This window comes from Trichinella spiralis, assembly GCF_000181795.1.
Source record: "Trichinella spiralis strain ISS 195 chromosome Unknown Scfld1182, whole genome shotgun sequence".
Taxonomy (NCBI): Eukaryota; Metazoa; Nematoda; class Enoplea; order Trichinellida; family Trichinellidae; genus Trichinella; species Trichinella spiralis.
The window spans coordinates 1-1,067 of record NW_003528121.1 but is presented as its reverse complement, the minus strand read 5'-3'; the positions used below and the strand labels follow the sequence as shown (position 1 = coordinate 1,067).

General features: G+C 29.7%; 1 protein-coding gene across 1 annotated transcript; it reads right to left on the bottom strand.

Moving 5' to 3' along the window:
- Positions 1–38: 38 nt before the first annotated feature.
- On the bottom strand, positions 39–721 carry Tsp_14438 (hypothetical protein; the record flags this gene model as incomplete). Its single annotated transcript, XM_003370095.1, has 2 exons — positions 39–322; positions 537–721. Coding segments are annotated over 2 exons (469 nt in total), but the record flags the coding sequence as incomplete, so codon positions are not given.
- Between the last annotated feature and the right edge of the window lie 346 nt (positions 722–1,067).

Sequence of the window (1,067 nt, the reverse complement as noted above, 5' to 3'; positions counted from 1 at the left end):
AAAGAAAGACAACTACAGATGAAACAAACAAAATTAACACAAACACCATTACTCGCCGTATGCAGCAACTCAACTACCTTCAATAATTGACTTTCGTGTGCTTTATCGTGTGGGTTATAATGAATCATGCGCACATCTTCGACATCTTTCAATAGCTTTTCATATGCAATAATTTTTTGAAGACAATATTTCAAACGGGTCTTAAGTTTGCGGTTGTGTTCAAGTTCAGAACAAAGCGTGGCAAGTGTTTTATAGATCTCTGTTAATGAACATTTGCTTATAGTTTCAAAATCGAAAACTTTCCATTTGCGCAGTATTGCCTCTAGAACATACAATTTATCATCACTGCTGTTTTTTTATAAAAACAAATTTTTTTAAATAAAGTAAACAGTATAAAAGGGGATATACGGAGAAAATGTATCCGATTTAAAAAGGCAATCATACTAAACTTCATTTGTGTCAACAAATTTAAAAAATATCACTGAAAATTCTGCTCGTAATAATAAAAATTTACAAAAAAAAGATAGAAAACTTACCTACTTGAAGAACGCGATCATGTTTTGGAATTTTTTTCTCTAATACATACTGCAATTCATTTTTACCAGTAAACCAACAGCTGATGAAGCCGAATAGTGGGTGAACAAAATTAGCTGCATAATAAAAAATTTGCAAAGCAGCACCTGCAGTCCATTTAAACGTTTGGCAGAGGATTTCCATATATCTTAAAAAATTTTTAAACACTTTTTCGATTATTTTGCACTTATTATAACTGAATACTGTCAGTAAAGGCAATAACTGTTCAAGTAAGTCAAGAAAATATTTCAGCATAGTAAAACTTGAAAATCATACCGTACATTTCAAGATTTCAAACGTACATCTCATGCTCAGAAAATATTTTACAACTGCTAATACATTTGAATGCTTATGATGTAATAAATTTGCCTTTCTAGTATATTAAAATTTTTGCTTTCAGCAATCTATACAGTATATATTAATAAAAATAAAAATGAAAAAGTAAAAAAATAACCATTGGAGGAGATGTTTGTATTGGCAAGTGGATTTTGAAA